The 18419-nt window shown below is 47.5% G+C and overlaps 1 protein-coding gene across 1 annotated transcript; it reads right to left on the bottom strand.

Moving 5' to 3' along the window:
• Positions 1-5802: 5802 nt before the first annotated feature.
• On the bottom strand, positions 5803-18140 carry LOC104253751 (uncharacterized). Its single transcript, XM_059820521.1, has 8 exons — positions 17635-18140; positions 16681-17574; positions 10456-10630; positions 9447-9679; positions 8704-8995; positions 8413-8673; positions 7458-7603; positions 5803-6598 (listed from the first exon to the last, which is right to left on the bottom strand). Exons 1-8 carry the CDS (start codon positions 18138-18140, stop codon positions 5803-5805), a joined length of 3303 nt encoding a protein of 1100 aa, XP_059676504.1.
• Positions 18141-18419: the final 279 nt, after the last annotated feature.

Here is an 18419-nt window from a genome sequence, read left to right as displayed (position 1 = left end):
TGTTAAGCAAGTGTTTGATTTTGAAAGGAATAGTCCTTTACTGTGTCTATCTCCTGTATGCATGTGGTGGGTCAGGCATGAATTACTTGAAGATGGGTGTCTCTTTGCAGGTTTCTCTGCCTGTCTGTTCATTGTCACTTCAAACTGTGGCACTTCTGGCTTGTACTGGTTAGCCATCACTGGAGGATTGCCTTGCCCAAGTGGAAAATGGCTGTCCTAAAACCAGACCTTTCTTGAAAGAAGGGGGAATATCCTACTTGTCTGAATGCTTGTTCCTCTGTACATTTGCACTATGGGTGTAAAAACATCTAACCTGCTTCTGTTGGGGAAAATGTAAGAGCCTGAGCCCTGCAAGGGTGCTGCTGGCTCCCCAGGAAGCCTGCTGGCTCCCAGCCCAGTGGGGAGAGCTGTCTGGCTGCCTGGGGCCCTGTGCAGCTCTTGCAGGCTTCTGTGACATCTGACAACCACCACAGCCTGTTGAAGACTTCAACAGGGGCTGCAGAAAGCCTAAAGAGAAGAAAAAACCCAGAGATTTCAGCCCCTGTGAAACAGTCCAGTGTTATAAAGGCTTTGTGCTCTTTGCATGTTTTGGTTACCACAGGCATCAGTCATGGTATCTGCTCTGTGACTTTCCTGTGACCTCCAGGCTTCCCGCTCTCATCTGCCAGCCCTCTCCACAAGCCCCAGAGATGTCTGATGCAGGTCCTCCCAAGGATGTGACTCTGGCACTGCAAGGGAGGTTCCTGCGCTAGGAGGGAAGAGTTCAAAATCACCTGGGGCTCCACCGCTGCTGAAAGACAGGGTTCATTTGCCTGCTGCTACGTAGGGCACCTTCCTTGGGAGGGCTGTTTGCAGTCTGGGTCTTCTCACCTGCAGCTGAGACCATTACTCAGGGATGCAAAGCCTGTGCTGGTGGAGATCACACTGGGGCAGGATTTGAGCTGGAAAGTTGCAAATTATCATTATATTCATCCCTGCTAATGAGCCTAGAGCCTAATGCCAGCTTTTCAACTTTTTCCAGCTGTGTAACTGCTCCCAGTCAAGCCTGGACAGAGACCAGTCCTGGAGGATGCTCTGCCTGTGTTCCGATTCCTCGTTAGGGTTCTTCACTCTATTGAAGAGGAGCCTCTCTGTTCTATCACTCAACTTTTCCATCCATGTTGTAGAAAAGTTTCCCTTAGGGGACGACCTTCAGCTTCCTGAGGGAGATGTCTTTTTTTTTTTAATGAGTGCCCTTGGGGCTTGCCTGGAGTTTTTGGACTGTGCAATGTTATTGTCAAAACTTTGATTTTTTTTTTTTTTTTTTAATCGCTTGTACCTGTCTCTAGTCCTATCGATATTCTGCAGCAGCCTCTGGGAGAAATAAGGCAGTTCCTTTGTCTGCCTGATTGGTAAGACTTTTTGCTCTGTCATATTCCACTGTAGTGACACAAGGTCACTCAATGATGACAGTGAGACCTTTGAACATTTATCTGATCTCCATCAGTTTCCTTCATTGCTTTTCATTCCAGGTTTTTCCAATTTCAAGTCAGAGAATGTCAGCCTAATTCCAGCTTAGTCTCACCTGGTTCCCCAGCACACATTTAAGAGGAGACATGGCTGATATCATGAAAAGAGAGTTACTACAGCTGCCTCATCCATGAGCGCTGACGGGGTATCTTTGATGTGGTGCTAGAAGATTTGAATTATCTTCCCTCTGAGGATGTCAGGGACAAGTAAGAGAGTGCAAGATTCACCAGAATCTCCTGCTGGAGATCTGCCTTCCTGGGACTTTAGCTCCATAATAGATTCACATGCATTGAATGACTGAAGTTCCCCAAGGCAGGTAGATCTGAGATGATCTTGGAGCTTTTTTCCAGGATTTGGGATGTGCTGGGGTCAATCTCTCAGTCTCCACTGACAGCTACAATAGCTTCTTGCTGCCAGACCAAAGCTGGTGCTCCCTTTCAGATGTGTTCTTGATCACATAGCGGAGACCCACGCTGAATGCCCCTTCCCCGTCCTCACTTTTGTTAAGGACAACCAGGAATATACCAGAACACCATAAAAGAGAAGATCTCTGTTCACGAAAGCAGAAGTGTCTGCCCTCTAAAGTATTTGCTCTTCATCTCCCTGTGGTTTTTTCAGGCTTTCTCACCCAGGCTGCTGTCTTTTAAAATAGCTATTCCTTCCTTCCTTGGGACATGGTCTCAGAGGGGGCTCTTAATCCAGCACTGTGTCTTCTTGTGTGTCTGCCTTCAGCTCAAAACTACATGGACTCTATGAAGACTGCCTGTTGTTGTTTTCCTGGTAAATGACCAGCAAGACTCATTCTAAATTCTTGTTAAAGGTCATTTATGAGTTCTGACAAATCAAGGGAGTAATCTGACTTTTTCTTTTTTTCCCCTCACATGGTACTTCCAGAGAGACCTGCTTGCACTAGCAGGGTAAGTTCAATGGGCAGGAGTCTTGAAAAGTAATCTTAGTATTGTCAGTCATGACTTCTGAGAAGCATAAAAATATTACGGAGCCCCAGGACAGCCAGTTGGAACAAATAATTGCTTTCTTGGCTTAGAGATAACCCTCTTCCCAAGCACCCTGGGTTATAATAGCATTTTGTCAGGTTTGTTAATCAGAAATGGAAAAATACAGGACAACTAATCTCCAGGGCTGCCAAATAAGATGTGTACATGTGATACTGAAAGACCTGGAACTTCCCAGGAGAGGAATCATCCAGTTCAGAAAGGTGCTTGGGGATCATGGAAACCTACTGCCTTGTCAGTGTGCTGACACTCCTCGCCCTTCCTGTGCAGGCTCACCCCACAGCACGAGGGCTTGTGGGGCCACAGAGATTATTCTGTGCTCGTGCTCCCTTTCAACACCTGTAATTTAAAGGCTGGCAAGCAGCTGAGTACACACCGTATACATACAAGATAAATAACATTGGAAGCGCAACCTCTGTCTAGTTTGACAGGTTCAACAATCGGGCTGTCGCTTCCCGTAGCAGGCTGTCCCAGTTCAAAGAGCTTGTACTGTTCTCTGGCCATGGGTTTTTTAGGACAGTGCTACAGCACCACGTACACATCCTGCTCTTAACTCAACACCCAGCGCTTATTTATGGACCTTCTTTTGGAGAGAGTTTGCCTGGTTCAGAGGAAATAGGCCATGATTACTAGGAGTCTGGCAGGCAGGTGTTTCCTGTGATACCTAGAAAAACCCTGAATCTGACAAATTGAACAATCACCCAAACGCAAGATTGATGCTAAGTTTCAGAGCTTTTACATATACTTATTGTTCTCTCACCTTTTTGAACAGCCAGAGTGACTGAAGGTATCTTGATTTAAAGATATGACTGTACAAACAGTCCATGGCTGGTTTTGGTGAATTGGTGTGGAGAAAATCACAGTGCTGGAAGTAATTGAAAAATTTCCAGAAAGCAGCAGCTTTCTGCGGCTGTGAAAGCCACTCGCTGTTTGGATAAATTAAGCTATTAGGCTTACTATACTTACACCTTCCTTATCAAAACTGCCACTGGAGGTAATGAAGAGAAGGTAGCTGTGCCATTTTAATCTTCGGAGGGAAAACAAAGGTGCTACAAGCTGTTGCTTTTTGCATGTTAGGTGAATGGGGCTTGAAGGCTCATGAATGCAGATCTGTCATGACAGCATAAGAGAAATCTTCTTCCAGCAGCTGCTCTGCTTAGGCATCCATCTATTTGAAAAACAAACAACAGACTAAAAGCAATGCCTTGTGCTCTCCACTGGCTGTTCAGTGTGTATTTTGGGGGAACAAATAATTTATCGTCTAATGTCTAGAAATAGCTGGAGGGAATTCCAACTCGCCTGAGGGAGTCAGGCTGCTGCCCCAACAAGCGTTTTGCCAGCTATCGCTTGCTACAGCTCTCAGCTGTGTGCTGCCACCCTCACATTTTGTGTGTTTGTAAAACCTCCAGATGATGCAAAACCTCCCATTTCCTCAAGGACAAAATGAAGCACTAAAATGCTGGATGGTGCAGATGAAGAGAAAATATAGCTAGTACGCACACATCTCACTGCTGGTGTCTGCCTCAGTGCCCAGAGCAGCGTAACAGGCCCTGGCAGCTGTAGCAAGAGGACAAAGCACTGGCTACGGTTTGGAGGCCTGCTCACACGTTGGGTCAGTGGTGACTTTACAGAATTACAGCTACCTACATGAAGGTAGCCTCTGTCTGCCTTCATTTGTACACTTACTGATGCTGGCTGATCTCTGGAGAAATACACAAATATGCTTGTGTGAATCCTCCTGTAAAATAAATGCCTGTAACAGAAATATTTTGTTGGTAGTGAATAATATTGATTAGCTTTGTCTTTACCCTGGGGGCTGAAAGAACATTGACAGGCTGTCCTCTGAGATCCACTGACCAAAATTCAGGTCCTTTAATTTAGCATCTAGGGCAATAATCCGGCCTTTGCTGTGTAAGTCACAGCGTGACATTTTGCTGATCTTGTAATCACAAGGCAGTGGTCAGTGGTGATGTCACACTGAAAAGGTTAAACCCTGTTTGCCTTTTTACCACTGTTCAGCTTCAAGCCATTTCCCTGCTCAGAGCTGAGAGAGGCTGGACCTTATGGGGGAGTGCTTTGTGGCCTCAGGTTCGGATCTCACATCTGGTGCACTGACCTGCCCAGGCAGGGCTGCGGCCAGAGCATAAAATTTTGTGCCAGTCTATTGTTGTCTAGTGAGAATTAGGGTAGCAAGCTTGTACCGTTCTCCCAGTCTCATTAGGAGTAGCTCCTGAATTCTGTTCAGGGGATCCAAAGAACAGATGTAAGCACATTGTTCACCTGAATGCCACCCACACTAAATGAAATATCTACTCCAGAAAACAAGTATTTAAAAAAATACCCACCTAAAGTCATTGAAACATAATTATTAAAACCTTTTATGTTATTCTACAGTACAATGTAAATTGTTCCTTTCAATTAAATTTTGAAATATACTAGATTACATCATTTAAATAATCGCAAACTTTTAAGTTCACTATTAGCAGTAGCGGAGCTATATTTACATACACTTCTGAGATAGTTCAGATGCAGCGTTATGTTCCAGTCCCTAGGTCAGTTAAATAACAGACTTTCAGTGGGGGTATACTGCTTTTCCACACGTTCTGCACATATGTGGGGTGTATGTGTCAGAGAGCAAGAAATCCTTTTATTCTTGCCTGCTTTTTTTTTCTTTGCTGTGTGCATGCAGCTGAATCTGAGCAAATTGATACCTACTTGATTTGGATTAAAGATGAAACACCTTTCTTTTTAAACAAGTATTTTGACTGAATATACAGAGGTGAATAATGAAACATAGTCCTTAGGAGTAGCAGTGGAAAACATAATTTTCTCCAACTTTCCTCCCCTGTAGCATAATACTGCATCTAATTTTGACCCTGACTTTACCTAATGCTGATGAAATATAGTCAATGGTGGAAACCTCTCTCATGTTGTCAAGACTGGCTTTCAACATAATCCATGCAATGGCAAGCATCATACATCATTCTCCCGCAGTGCAATATTAACAAGTTAAACTCAGTATTTTCCTCCAGGCATCTGCTCCTCGAGGGAAGCCCACCTCTGTATGTACATCAGCCACAAACAGGTTGTGAGTCCTGAGGCTGGAGATTGGAATTAGGCTGTAATGCTTGCTTCCAGTGCTGCCAAGAGTCTTCATGGGCCAGGCTCCTCCCTGTGCTGTCCATGGAGCAGAGCAAGTTCAAGCCACCAAGGCTCTTGATGGTCCTTTGTATGTGGCACTGGTCAAGCCAAGTCTCCCTGTGTGCTGCCTGTGCAGGACTCAGGGCCTGGTGTGAGGGGTGCTGATCATGATGTTGGGTAGCGCGTTTCGCCGCTTCTTCCAGGAGCCCAGCTCCCTTGAGTACCGCCTGATCTGCCTGAACCAGTGGTGAGTCCGTGCCTGGTCGCTGTCCCGGAACACAAACGCCTCCCGCCTGATCTCAATGAGTTCAAAGGTGTCATCACAGTCAGGATCCGTGGAGACGATGCAATTACTCAGCCTCAAAGGCTCCCTGAGCAAATGGAACTTCCCGTTATTTTTGTCCCTGATGAGTACCAGCACAGCATCCTTCACAGGCCCTGGCTCGGCTGACTCCAGGCTGGACTCGGACACACGCTTCATGTTCACCAGGAGGAGGACCTGCATGTTCTGGAACTTGAGAGTCTTGCTGCCTTTCTTCACCCACTGGCCATCAGGGGGCTGGGCCAGCTGCAGAGACCCCTCCATCACAAATCGTGTTTCCTCCCGCAGCCAACCTACAGTTTTGAGGGCGGTTTCTCTCATCTCGATGTTGATGACTTCCCTCTTCTTCTTGCTGTCCTGGCGAAAGGAGCGGAGGGTCCACGTGTTCCCCTCCTGCTTGGTTTTCATGTTGATGTGCTCCAGGTGGGACTCGATGCGGCTCTTGGCCTCCCGCAGGCTGCCATGATCTGGGTGGTACTCGGTGGTGGCCTTGATGATTCTGCTGAGCAGCAGTGGGTACTTGGTGACTCTTTGCAAAGGGGCCATCAGGAAGGACCTCAAGTTCATCCGCCGCAGTGCTGTGTTGTCATTCTGGGAGACGTTGAGGAATATTCTGCAGGGATTTAAGAAGAGAGAATGAAACGGTGGCTGTTCTGCCAGCAGATGCTGCAATCCTAAATGCAAATGAACAATGCGGTGCTGACAGCTGCCGGGCACTGCAGCCCCCCTCTCTGATTTTAACAGCCTTGTGAATTCTGTCTTCTCAAAAACTAACAACAATTTCTGCAGCTGTGCTCAGCTGCAGAACAGCAATGAGGTGTCTGCGACACTAGCACGTAACATCCTGGCAGTCTTCTATTAAATCGTTGTAAAACAACGAGGGTGTGATCTTTCTCTGGTACACACTGACGTAGGCCCAAGGCAGATACATCACTTTATATCAGATTACATTAATTTGTAGCTCCTTTCATCATTAGATTACAAAGCACTCTAAACAAGAATTTGGTACCGTCATCATTTTAAGCTGCTGCAGTGGAAAGAGAGAAGTGACTCGCCTGATGTTGCCCAACAGGCCAGGGCGAGGAATGGGCAACAAATTCAAGTCATGCATGCTTCATACGGTGGCTTTCCCCAGTGGAAATCCAAACCGTGCTCTGGCGCAGGGACTGAGAGCAGTTCTCAGCTGGGTGTTATTTGGTGAAAGTTCAGCCCAGCAGTCAGTGAGCAAACACTCGTACCACAAAATAGAGTATACAGCTGGGGACCAACTGGCTGCTTCAGTGGGGATATCAAGGGGTTAATATACTTTGGAGAGTAAATTACTCTGTTCACCCCAAGAGAGAGCAGCTCATCACTGAAGAACATCATTAGCATCAAAACATTGATCTAGTTGAGTTGACAAAGGCTTCGCCCTCAGCGTGGTGCCTTCTTGTCCCCAAAGCCTGGAAGAATATGCTCAGCCCTTTTCTCACCTCAGCAACTCTTTCTCCTTCTCCAGCGCGTTGAGCATATTTACAGAGGAGGACTGCTGAAGACAGTAGGTCTGAAAGGCTGGCAGCATGTTGACGAACTCTAGAAATATTTCGCCGATGCACACGGTCATCAGGTCATCATCACCCTGCAAGTATGCAATACAGCCCGTGCTGGGTTAGCTCAGGAGATGCACAAGCGTGGACCCTGCGTTCAGTCCTACCAGCATGACCCTACTGCAGGATCTGGTGAACACCAGACTAAAAGTGGAACTGGGCTCACCCTTCCTGGTGGAAAGGCAGTCCCTGCAGGTCCTGGGGGAAGCAGTGCGTGGGGAAGGAAAGGAAAGCTGGTCTGACCCCTTGCTCTTCTATGCATAAAGAGATGTCTTCTCTGCTTCTGTGGGCTCGGCAAGCTCACCAGAGCAGGGGCTCAAAGGCCAGAGGCCAGAGTGAGCCTGCTAGTCAGAAGGGTGTACTGGGGCCCTTCTTGCTGGCAGCTCTGCCAGAAGGCTAACGCAGCAGTGCATAAATAGAGAGGGTTTAGGAACAAATGAGCAGAGGAGGCCTGTAACTCAGGTAACAGACATGGCACTTAACAACTTCTGCAGTTGTTCTCAGCAACTGGTCAGCAACGCACATCCAAGCTAACTGGCTTAAGGCTGACTTTGGTAATGGGACAGTTAGATCCTGTTAATGGGAAATATGAGCTAGACTGCTGATGGTCTGCTAATGTCAGTGGCGTTACCAGAGCAGAGAGTGAGGCCAGCAGCTGTGACCTGGCACAGGCCTATGGAAATCACTGGTTTACAACAGCTGAAGGAGGAAGGGACTGGGCAGATGACCTGAGCCCAGGAGTCCTACCTCCTGATCCCCTGCTCCATCTATGCTGCCTCACTAACACAAAACCTGTTCCTGTCTGCCTGGTCTGGCCCCTGTAGAGCACGCAACATCATACCTGGTCAAAGGCCTGATCAATCTCTTCCTGAAGTACTTCCAGGAAGTTCTCGTTGAGGTCAATGAGCTCCTGGATGTTGCTGAAGATGCCCAGGAGCTGCTCCTGGCTCAGTAGACCAGCTGCCTGCATGGGGAGGTAGAACTCCTCTTTGATGATGCGCAGGTCCTCTCCGTAGCTGGCCTCCGTGTTGACAAACTCCAGCACAGACTCCTTGCGCTCTGTCCTGCGCTTGCGGCACTTCTCGCAGAGGTCAGCCCGCCTCTGATTGCAGTTCTGCATGTCTGTCTCCACCGGGAGGTCCCTTTCTCCACAGTCAGTGCAGGGACGGTGGGCTTCCCAGGCTTGCAGGGAGCTCAGCGTTTCAGACGCCCTGTTCCTCCACTTTCTGGCTGGCATCTGGCCAATGCCACTATCTGCCCTCTCCACGTCTGCTGACTTGGTCCGGTTGGCCTCGCTGGGATCCAGGTCATCCCGGACATCGTTCATGCCAACAACCCCACTGTCCGTGCTCAGGCTGCTGACATTGCTCCAATGACGTCTGGAGCGGAGGGAGCCACGTGGGGCGCGGCGGGTCTCATCAAAGCTGCCACCATGGCCAAGGTTGGCTTTTGCTACCACTGGACCTGAGAACAGACACAAATCATTACAGGCACTGCCAGCTGCACAGAGCTCACCTGAAGAGCTCAAGCTGGCACAGCCATGAGTGGTAGGAACCTGGTGGGGGAGATCTGGTGAAAGCAGGGCTGTTAGATGTCCCCCCTCCTGTTTTGCTGCTGGGAAGGGCAGGGGTCAAAAGTAAATGGCTCCCAGGTGAAACCCATCTGGCATCTGTCATCCCTGCTCTGCCCATACCTGTGAACTCATTTGGTCTCTCTCCCTTGCTGCCATCTGCCAGGCAGGGACAGAGACACAGCAGAGTAGATCCTGATTTCTTGCACACCTGGGTTAAAGCCAGAACACTTCCCTCCCTCAGGTCATTAGAGTCACTCCATATTTACACCAGTGTAGCAGGGCTCAGCATCTGGCCCATCAACCCCCTCTGAGTGTGCAGAATGTGGGTACCATAGTCTCGCTCCTGCCGGCGCTTCTGTGCGTGCTGGCGTGCTGCAGCTGCAATCTTCAGCTCCAGCTGCTTCCTCTTCACCGAGTCTGTCGGCATAGGGTCACTGAAGTGCGGCCGCAGCCGACACTCCCGCTGGGCCTTGGCACCATCCGTGCTCTCATGGACGATGTCGGAGCTGGATCGGCGGCAGCCAGGACTGGGGGTCTGCAAGAAAAGCAAGTGGGTTTGGAGCAAGGCAGTGGTCAAAGCAGTGCCTGGTTTGCAGACACTGGACTTTAGTTGCCAAAGGAGAGAAAAGGCAATTAATCAGTGTAGGATTATAAATGCAGCTCTGTTACATGATCATTAGGAAATCTGTCCCCCCAGGTCCTTCTGTCTTGCTTAGTCCTAACAGCAAGAACCCCTCAACCCTCTGCTGCTGTGTAGCTCTGAGTACAGTGGCTCCACGGTAGCTGGATCACAGCTGTTGAATAAACATGAAGAAGTCAAGAGCATAGCCCTGACTAAGGGCCTAAAGCAGGGGCTGAGCCTGTCCTCCAGGGATCTGAGCTAGCTTGGCTCTGTTCTGTGAATGTTTCAGCGCTGCGGGGTCAGGAACTCCAGCCTCTACGCCTTACCTACATTAGTGGTTTGACCAAGTGGGGACTAGGAGGGAATCTGTCAGATGTCCCGGGCAGCACAGCAGTAAGGGACTGGTGGCACACTGAAAGCCATGAAGGGGTTATTGCTGAACTCCCTGCAACAGATGCAGCGGCAGATAGGCAAGGGCACAAAACTGACTCCTGTTTCATTAACTGTAACAAAAAAGGCACTAGAAAGGCTTCTGACAAAGTTTAATCGCTCATGGGAGTTGGTGTGATTTCAGATCCCGGGCTTCCAGTCTGCCCAGTTCCTACAATAAAGGGATCCTTTAGAGCTTCTGACAAGAAAAATAATCCTGAACACGTGCCCAGGATGAGAGGGGAATTTCTCTCCCTTACATTCCCTGCAGGTGCAGTGTCGCTGGATGTCTCATTGCTTGGCTTGTCCTCCCAGGTCTCTGTTGCCATGGACATCGCTGTGGGCTGCTGGCTGTCCTCTGGAGGTGGGAGATCAGCTTTCCTCACATCACATCGTCCCTTGGAGGGGGATTTGGCAGCTGTCTCAGCATTGCAGCTGCAGGGGAAGAAGCAGACTCTGATGAACATCAGGTATGTAGTTCACCTGCCGTTCCTGACACAGATGAGACTGAGCAGAAAGCCCTGGTTTGAGCAACCAGCCACAAGAGTTTAGGGAAAATGCAGGCAGGAATCTAGACTGGTCGGCATGGATGGCTGTGCCTGTGTTTCAGGGGCTCTAAACACAGCTCAATTATAGCAGTGCAAATTGGGTGACTGCACTCATGCCAGCATCAGTCTGGGATATCAAGTCTTGGGTGTTCACAGGGCATTTTTGTGTCCATAAAACATGAGGTTCTCCCACAGGGACCAGAAAACCCTCTTTCTAAGTAGGCCATATCCGTATTTGCTGCTATTTAAAGAGATGTTGTCAACACAGAAACCATATTGCTCATCTGGATGAAAATCACCTGCTAAAAACTGTAATACTTTGAAGAGATTAGAGGATTAAAGGAGCTTGCCCTCTGTTTTTCATCTCATATGAACCCAAGCCCGCTGAAACTACTGGAAAGATTCCCTCTGCTTTCAGTTAGCTCAGGATCAGGCCTTTTGGTGCACTTTAGAGTCCTGAAAAGATTGGCAGGTCTGTTGTTCTCACTTGGCAATTCTGGGATGCTCTTATTCACGGCTGTCTGGTTCTAACAAGGGCCTGGCCTGGCTGATACAGGCAGCCTGTTCCAGCCCCACATTCCCCTCTCTGTAGACAACACCACCTCTCCAGACAGACACAGTCTGGTGCAAAACCACTGACTTGACAGAGTAGTTTACAGGCTGTAGTTTGTGATACTACTTGTGATATATTTTTTTAACAGACTCTCTAAGACACCTTATTTCCATGCATAATGAAGCCTGCTTGGCTCAGAAGAATATTAATTTTTTCATTTTGGGTTTACTTAATTTTTATGTGCTTGGATTCCTTTAAAAAGAAAGGTTGTGAGGACTGGATATGGATGCTTGTACATAGAGGAAGCCAGTGTCTGGAACGTATTTCATGTTATGCATGTATTTTATGCTTAACAAAAGTCTCCTGTGACAAAAATCTGCTTCTTCTTAAAGGCTTCACTGTGAACTTATGCTCGTAGGTCATACTGCTAATGTGCAATTCCAACACTGTCAGCTACAAGCAAACACATGAGACAGATGGGCATTTTCCTTACAATGAATGACAGTTGGCTACAATAACAAACCATCAGCCAATACTGAAATCGCTGAAGAGGGAACAAATCTCCCAGAGCACAAACTGGCTCTGTTGTCAGGCCAGAAAAGTTGGTTTGCAACTTTCCAGCTGATGCTTTTTCCATCTTTCTCCATTTATGCTTCCAGGTCCCAGCTGATGCTACCAGAGGATTTACCAACTTAAAAAGAGTTCAACCACAGCTGCGCAGCAACAGCACAGCGCTAACAGCAGGCTCCTGGCTTTTACTTTTTGCTGTGCTAACTCCCTGCCATGTGGATTTGGAAGCGTCACTTCACCCCTCCAGGCTTCTTCTCCCCAGCCTGTAGAAAGGGGATACCAACATCAGCGCTGTCACAGAGCAGTCTGTAGTACAGACTGCATTAGCCCCCTTACAGGCTTGCAGTAAGAGCAGCGCAGGCACACAGCAAGGCTGTGATCCCACTATGGTACTGTCCTGTCCTGGTTTGGCTTAAGAGGTTCCTGCCTCCTTCCTCCCTCCCATCCCCAGCCACATTTGGGATAGTACTCCTTCAGCCAGTCCATGGCCTGTATGGTCATGACCTAAAATCAGTCTTGAAATGATCTGGGTTTAAAAAAATATCCTCCCTCATGTACTCCCAGCCAGATCATTTCATCAATGTTTCATTGAGTTGGGTAAAGTATGAACAGTTCAGCTGGGCACACCTGTGGGAGGGAATCACAGAATCACTAAGGTTGGAAAAGACCTGTAAGATCATCAAGTCCAACCATCAACTAACACCACCATGCCCATTAAACCACGTCCCACAATACCTCGTCCACACGTTCCTTGAACACCTCCAGGGATGGTGACTCCACCACCTCCCTGGGCAGCTTATTCCAGTGTCTCAGCAAAGACAGAGGTTAAGGAGCAAGAAAGTTCTTGAAAAGGATCTGCCACTGCCGGAAAACTACAATTTCCAAAAGCTGCTCCTGCTCAAACAGCTTCTGGTTGAAACATGCAGAAAGAAGGACCGTGCTGAGGCACAGAGAGGCAATGGGATGTGTCCAAGGTCAGTAGCAGAGCTCAGAACTGGAATATGATCTTCTCCTGTTGATCACACCACCTCCGACCATAGAGACCATACTCTCAGAGGGAAGCTGAGTGTTCATTTGTCATTTTTACAGTGCTTCAAGATCATCCACTTAAACATGGAAAGTACTCCAGAGTATTACTGCTCCTCTAAGTGAAGCTGACAGCAGCTCTCTACTGATAAGGTCTGCAGACCAGATGCCACTGCATATCATGGTTTCCATAACCCAATAGGGATATTTTTAAAAAATCTCCAGAAGTGACCTGCAGTGGGAATAAGAGCCAATACTACCCAAACAGCTGAGCTAAGGAAGTGTGAGTGGAGACTGAGAAATTCAACCCACCCCATGGTTGGTCAGCTAGAGGTAAGAAAGGCAATGATGCAGAGCCCACATTGTGTGAAAGGAGATTTCTTCATTCCTGGTTTGACTGCTCTACCTCTAGTTGTGATTAGATCCCTCCTGCATGATGTACTGGCCATGCTGTGTGTGGGTAAGTGCTGCTCCACAGAACAGTCGCTGTGCACCGCACCACCAGTGTGATCAGAAGGATGTAGACAAAACAGGGAGGATACAAACAGTTTTGTAGAACTAAAAGTTAGGGCTGCTGCTTTAACCTTTGCCCCTGGCTTAGAAGGAAGAGGGGACATTGCCAAGAAAAAGGGATATTGCCCCTTCCTCCAGTCCCCTCCCCCTGGCAGACATCTGGGCTGCCAAGAGGTCTACACCAATGCCAGCTCAAGCAGTCCCCTCTGCTCTCATGCAGAACTGCACAAGAGGGGACTCTGGCATGTTTCCTTTCTGTGGGATCAAATAACTTATTGGGATAGGAGTTTTCTGCCTGGGATTATGTCAGTTTTCCCTGTTCTCCCCAAGGCAGATGATGCCCTTGGGCCAGCACAGGGAGGACAGGCTCTTTCTGAATGTCCTTTTACACCTCGGGGCCACATCTCTGAATCTCATGGAAGCAGAGGCACTGCGTGTGTGGTGCACAACTGGAAATGCACCTGCTTTCCTTCACTGTCTGTATAGGATTCTTCATGGTTTTATTGTTGTCCAGTCTGGCCTTTCTCAGTCCTTTCCACATGTTCCTGACTCCTTCTGACTAACAGAAACATTTTGTCCGCTCCTTCCCTGCTGGCACCTGCCTTCCAGACTTGGAGTCCTCTGCTATGGGAAGCTGTTATTCTAACCACCATGCCGGTGTCAGTCCAAATACACCCCATCACTCCTTTCAGGAAGCCTTCTTTCTTAGTCATGTCTTTTGCTTCCTTGCACAGGTTTTTGTTGTCACCTTGTCTCTCATTTCATAGACAGGAATCCCAGGCCCTTGCACGTCCTTATCCTGAGCAATTCACTGCTTAAATAAGTTCAGAAAGTGGACTATATATTGAAATGCCTACAGGATTTCCACCTAGATGTCAACACCCCGTCCCAGCCAGGACTACAGCCTAAGTTAAAGGTATCCAGTGACCCATGAGGGGGCTAAAGCCGTCATAATTAAGAAGCTGAAAATGCAATCTTCATTGATGAAATATTAAGGCATTTGAATGAGTCTTAAGTAACTAACTACAAATTACTAGGGAGGCAATTAACTTACCAAACAAAACTGCTTTGTAAAACTGTAACACTTACACAGAACCACTAGAATGAGAAGACAATTTTAGCTACCTTATTCTGTGATGCTCCATCACAACATCTCTATCAAAGGCTTGCTGAGCTCAGCGTCTGTGGAAATGGGACCAAATCCCCAGCTTTCAGCTCATTTCATTTGAGACTTAGAAAAAATGTGCCCTGGATGTCCGCAATTATAATTTATAACCCAAAACACCCAGACATAAAGTCTCCCACCTCTGCAGTGAGAATCAGCTTGAGTTATAAATGAATATTCAGGCACTTTACAGTCTCGGGTGAAATGATGGAAAATTGAGACATTTCCAGACAAAGGAAACTGGAATTTCCCACTAACCAGTAATCTGGCACTGCCAACAGATTTGTTTTCTCCTGCTATCCTGAAGAAATTACAACCTTTACCATTAATTGTTATTACTATGGAAAAGAAACAGGCCAGGGTGATTCCTTCACAAGAAACAACCTCTCTTAATACTGGAACCACTGACATTCTCATTTTTAGATCAATTACCATTTTGGTATTAATAAAATCACCTCATATATTTTAACAAATCCAACTAGGGAGACTCAACACATTCACAGAAACAAAAACCACTGTGGATATTAAAAGCACAGAAACCACACTGAAACCATAAAGGCCCTGGGCAGAGAGTGCTTGAAGGCTGGGAGAGTAGAAGGAAGAAAGATCATATGCACTACCTGGTTCCTATATATTTTGTAATGCATGCACCTCAGGCTCCAGATACCAGTCAAACCTTTGATCTGCCCAAAGACAGCTGTTCCTATGCTCTTACTCACGGCTTGTGCCATTCTGTGTATTTCATTTCATATCAATGATAAAAATAGCCTACTCAATGAAAATGGTTGCATACCGTAACTTTCTCATCTCTTTCTTCACTGGGTTTTCATACTCTAGAACAAAAGCACAAAGGCTGGCCTGGACAGCTGAAGGAAGCATTTAGGGCTCTGACAACACCTACTTCCCTTTGGATTATAAAGTTGCAGAAGTATTTCTGCTTGTCACTCTGGTTCTGTCTACATGGGGAGCTTCAGCTCCACAGAAGTTCTTTCAATCAACTCTCATTCCTATGCAGAAGTCACTATCATCTCCTCTAAAACCTGAGTCCAGTCTCAGAGCTCTAGCATTCCAGAAATACCAAGTCAGTGTACAAAGTTGATGCCTTGCCGTTTCACACACCACATCTGTGGATGTCAGAAACAGCCACGAACCGAGTCAAATGTAATTCTTGACAAAGCCAGTCCTGAACGCCAAGCATATGGAAACAAACCACTCCACCAACACTTACTCCTCCTTTTCCCACCAGCCTTATCTAGTGATAAGACATTGATAACTGACCCAAATTCCTAGCTTCCAGAACTTTGCTGATTTCTGTTGACCCACCCGCTTGCATAGAAAGGGATCCCCATTTCTTTGACAGGAGGGAGGTAACAGGACTGCAGTGTCCAAAACCAGGATAGAGAAAGCAGTCCTTGTGAAAATCTTACCCAGAGAAGGGGAAAACCCTGGTTGGAGAAGAGTGAGGAAGGCTTTACTCAAGTATTTTCTGTCACTGCTTACACTGTCTCAGTTGGCAGAAGGACAGTATTTGCAAGTACTTTCACTTGCTGCCTATGCTGGTCTCCAGAGGGTGGTTCAAGACTCGTAGAATCTATCTTGTTCTCATTTGTTTGCCCGTTCACTATGTACAGGCAGCGAGTGAAAGCACTTGTTGCTGCATGTCACACTACCTAAATTCCTGTCCTGCAGCGGTTGGACAGACTCTACATCCTTTTTCAAAGGAATCACATTAGTACTTTGTATCCCTCTGCTGTCCTCTACTTTCAACAGATGTTAAAAAATAAAAAAAAGACCTTCCAACAATTTCTTACAGAAATAAAATGGGTGGGAAATTGGGTCTCAGGACTACTAATGGCTGCTGTCTGGACAGGATTAAGGTGTACAAAAACGCAAAGTCTAGTTGAAAATGCTTTTTGATGTTTAATCCTATGCAAAGATGGAGTTTAAGCTCAACAGCTTAAAGACACGTACATGTGGCTATCTGAGACCCTAAGATGAAAGGCTCTGCCAACAGCGTATTTATGCTATGGGAGTTAAATGTACATATCAGGAGAGAGACCAGATCATTAACAAGGGAACTGCTTTCAGGTGACACCACAGAGCATGTTACCTTTTCTTAATAAGTTCCAGGGCTGAACCTATGAATTCATCCTTCATTTTTTGTAGCTTAGCTCCATAGCTTGATAAGTCTGTGGCTTCTAACAGCAGCGATGAACAGCAAGAGGACTGGGCTTCAGAAGCCAGCGACTGCCCTGCAAGGTGGAGGACATCATTTAATTGTCTTGTCTCTCCTTTCTGCTGCTCATCACTGAAGATCTCCTGCCCAGGTCTGTGTATTGCTACTGCCTGCAAAGGTGATCGTGGAATAGGGCTAGAGCAAACGGGGACCAGGGATCTATCCGGGCTGGAGATCTGGAAGGTTCTGTCCTTCACCTCAGGGCTGCTCATTCTGAAACCATCCCATGTGGCTGGATATTGGGAAAAGCCAGCAGAGGTGTAGTTTTCATGGAACACATCATCGTCATCCTCTGCTGTGACAGCAGCTTCATTCACAGCTTTGGTCCCCAGAGCTTCTGGACAGATGTTCTTATTGTTCTCCTCCTCCAGGGTCTGGTTTGCAGGCAGACCCTTATTCAAGCACTCTGTTGGCCCACTGCTGCTGGCAGATGAATTTGCCTCCTTACTTCTCATTTGTTTGAATTCCTCAAACGTGGGTATGTAGAGCCTCCCTTTGCAGCGGCCTTTCTTGCTCTGTCCCAATGTGGCTTTGATATCTGTTTCCCCACTATATTGTTCCAGGATTTCTGCTGTTCTAGATTTGGCCATCTCATGGCTTTCCCTGGCATGCTGAAGGGGCAAATTGGGAGAGCTATTCTGCCTTTGGAGCTGAAGCCTCCTCTGAGCCTCCTGCTTGATGTCTTCTGGACTGATGATCCTGTGTGCAAAACACAGTCTTTGCCTCCCTGTGAGGCTGTGCTTGAGGGCAGTGTGTTCCACCAAAACAGTGCAGCAGTTGACAGCACAACTGTTCTTGTACTGCCGACACAACTGGCATTCAAAAAATTCCTGGGCCATCAGGTCAGGCAGGGCTGCCTGTGGACGCACTGGCTTGCAGGGTTCTGCCACCTTACTGCTGTGCAGCCTCAGCTTCTCCTTCAGCTCTTTTTTGGCATCCCCATGTAGGGCTCTCTCCTCTGCAGAAGGGAAAAGCCACTGAGGCACTTTGGCAAAGGGAGGGAGAAGTGCATTCTGTGCTGATCGAGATGTCTCTTTAGCATGGAAAGAAAGATTTCTCAGAGAGTCCGATGTGCTCTGTACTGGGGCCACATCCACACAGCCTTCTGTCCACTGACTGGTGCCTCTATAGCGAAAGATGATCTCGTTATCCAGGCTCCGGCAGTGAGAATAAAGCCCAGAGTCAGCAACTGTTGCCCAATGAAGGTTCTCCACGCTCCGATACATCCGGTTTTCCACAGGACTGGCCAAAGGTGCCTTGCCTGTGTGGCAGGAGTCTAGAGTGTGGAAGTCCCCAGAAAAAATATGAGTGTCTAGGTTCTTTAGTGGATGCATGCTGCTAACCGAAAAATCCTTTAAGCCATGTTGTGCATAGAGCTGATTATTTTGGCAGCTCAAGATCACCCGGCAGTGTTCCTGTCTCTCATCAACACTGATGTATGTCATAGCAAATGCACATGGAGGCTCTAAGACAGTGGCGTCTAGGGGGAGAGGAAGGAGCTGGGGTGTCGCTTAGATGCCAGTCAATGTCCACAGACCACAGACAGCAAAGTGTGCTGCTGGGTACTCACATAAGAGAGCTCTCACATGGGTTGAGTCGCCATGCGTAGAAGA

The sequence above is a fragment of the Gavia stellata genome, chromosome 8, assembly GCF_030936135.1.
Source record: "Gavia stellata isolate bGavSte3 chromosome 8, bGavSte3.hap2, whole genome shotgun sequence".
Taxonomy (NCBI): Eukaryota; Metazoa; Chordata; class Aves; order Gaviiformes; family Gaviidae; genus Gavia; species Gavia stellata.
This window is presented reverse-complemented; position numbering and strand designations above follow the sequence as displayed.